The 2,712-nt window shown below is 34.4% G+C and overlaps 1 protein-coding gene across 1 annotated transcript; it reads right to left on the bottom strand.

The window, feature by feature from the left end:
* Nucleotides 1-342: 342 nt before the first annotated feature.
* LOC121986586 lies at nt 343-2,455 on the bottom strand. Its single transcript, XM_042540545.1, has 8 exons — nt 2,341-2,455; nt 2,097-2,202; nt 1,927-2,030; nt 1,506-1,571; nt 1,171-1,403; nt 645-1,085; nt 477-563; nt 343-399 (listed from the first exon to the last, which is right to left on the bottom strand). The coding sequence occupies exons 1-8, from the start codon at nt 2,453-2,455 to the stop codon at nt 343-345; spliced, it is 1,209 nt and encodes a 402-aa protein (XP_042396479.1).
* Nucleotides 2,456-2,712: the final 257 nt, after the last annotated feature.

Genomic DNA, 2,712 nt, shown 5'->3' with positions numbered 1-2,712 from the left:
AGATATAGTGTAGAACAGAGCAAAAAAAAAAGAAGTTCAGAATTTTGAGGAATCAATGATGAACAAAGAACACTTTAATAGCAAATGTTTCTGTCAATACAGAAGCAATAAGAAATAGGTCTACATCTCATTTTGCAACCCACTTGATAACTAACAACAGGAAACACTCTCCATGCAAAAGCTATTAGCCATTTAGCCTATTAAGTTAATCACAACCAAATAACCAATTGATCTTATTGAACACTTAGGATTCTCATTTAAATCATATAACAGGCTGCAATACTAATACTTGCAATATCTGATTGAAATGATATTGTTAGAGTTTACCAAGAGTCCAAGAGACTAGAACTCGAGAGCCTTTCCCTTGTCCCACTTAATACTAGACCGATTCTCCATAACCTGATAAATTAACATTGAGAACATTTAATCTAACTTGCAAGAGAAAAAAACTAGAAGTTTAGGAAAGATTAGTCTACCTTTCTTCCATAGGTGAGCTTCATTTCTGGGTTGGCACAGAAGTCTGCGACGACTGACGAGTCGGTACAAGAGGAGGCAATTGGATTCTACGAGACTGCATTTGTTGAAAATGTTGTAATATTTGCTCATTTTCAATTGTAGAAAAAAATATCCTTTTCAATGTATACAACTAGACTGTCATTCATCCATTCATCTCCCATTATATTACGTAAATCAGTCTTCACAATCTTCATTGCAGAAAACACTCGTTCAACTGAAGCAGTTGCAACTGGTAAAACTAATGCCAACTCTATCATACGATAAACCAATGAGAACCCCAAATGTTTTTCAGTCTCAACCAATTTCTGAGCAAGAATTCCCAAGTCATCAATTGAAGAAAAGTAAGGATCATCCCGCAGATTATAAAAGTAACTCATAAGTTGTTGTTCCAAAAATAAATAATCAGTACCACAGAAGTCCTCGGGATAAAAATCAGCAAGATGGATGAATTTGTGAACATCAAATTGAGAGAAAGAATTTCTTGGATGAAGACATGATATGCAACCAAGCAATTCTGTACTAACTTCTGAAAAATAATTATTCATCTCTTGTATAATTAAATCAACAACCTATCATTCAAATTTGCAACCATGATAACATTAATAATCAATGAAATATCTTTAACAAAAAAAAATAGATTTTTAGAAATAATACCTGACAAAAAATCTCCACACGATAATGATGAAAATTGGTGATGAGCTGCCCTCTACGCCTACCATGACCACGAGTTAGCATGTTGTCCTCCATATCAAGTATTGGAATCATATTCAATTCACAAAATGTGTTAACTTGTTCCAAAATTATCTGCCATCCATCTTCCCTGAAGTCTTGTAGTCGACATTTCACACTTCTAACCAAGGACATGGCTTGAACAATATTTTGATCCCCTTGTTGTAAGGAAAGTGATAACTCATTTGTAATTCCCAATATATAATTCATCAAATGTAACACAAAAAAAAATTGATAACTCTCCATCTTCTCAATTAAACCTCCGGCAACACCTTTATTTGCAGAATAAGAGGCGTCATCATATACATTTCCTAACACTTCTATCACTGAAGACCACATAGAGCATAAACGAAGTAATGTTAAGTAGTGTGATCCCCAATGAGTATCTCCAGGTCTTGCTAAACTAGTTTCTTGATTTTTTTCCTTTTCCACTAGTAATTTCTCCACTTTCCAATTCATCAATTATTTTATCATGTTGAATCTTTCTAAGTTGATCTCTCCTCTTACAAGATGCTCCAGATATATTCACAATCATAGTGATATACCCAAAAAATTCACTCACAGTAAAATTATCATGGGCAACAGCAACAAGAACTAATTGGAGATGGTGAGAGAAACAGTGAACATACATTACAAATGGATTTTCTTGTAGTATCAGAGATTTCAATCCATTGAACTCACCACGCATATTTGAAGCTCCATCATATCCTTGGCCTCTCAATCTAGATAATGATAAACCATGTTGCACAAATAAAGCATCAATAGCCATTTTCAAAGAATGAGAACTGGTGTCAGGCACATGCACAACTGCAAGAAATCGTTCAATCACACATCCTTTTTTATTCACATACCTCAAAACAACTCCCATATGCTCCTTCACTGAATTGTCCCTAGCCTCATCAACCATCAAAGAAAAGAATTTATCTCCAATATCATTGATTATAGCAAGTGTAATCTCTGAAGCACAAGCACGTGTTAAATCCTTTTGAATTTTTGGAGAAGTCAATTGATTGTTTGCAGGAGCATTTTGTTTTATAACTTTAGAAACCTCTTCATTTCGTTGACTATACCATTCAAGCAACTCAAGAAAATTACCTCTATTTGAAGAACTAGTTGACTCATCGTGTCCACGAAAGGGCAATCCTTGCTTCAATAGAAAGCGTGTCACATCCAACATTGCTGTTAAACGAGTCCGATAATCAATTTCCATATCGCGACTATGTACTCGTAAAATATTCCCCACACTATGCCTTTGATCTTGAAAAGCCTCAAATTGTATTCTAGCTTCATTGTGACTGTAACGCCCGAAAAATTCTCAAAACTATTTTAGAAATATTCTATGATTTTTCTGGAATTTTAGAATATTTTTATGGAATTTTTAGAGTAGCGGAAGTAGCAAAAATAAATAGAAAATGAAAACGGCCTAAGCGGGAATTGAACCCGAGACCTATGGTTTACGGATAATTT

The sequence above is a fragment of the Zingiber officinale genome, chromosome 5B (assembly GCF_018446385.1).
Source record: "Zingiber officinale cultivar Zhangliang chromosome 5B, Zo_v1.1, whole genome shotgun sequence".
NCBI classification, from domain to species: Eukaryota; Viridiplantae; Streptophyta; class Magnoliopsida; order Zingiberales; family Zingiberaceae; genus Zingiber; species Zingiber officinale.
Note: the sequence above shows the minus strand (reverse complement) of the source record. Positions and strands in the feature narration are given on the sequence as shown.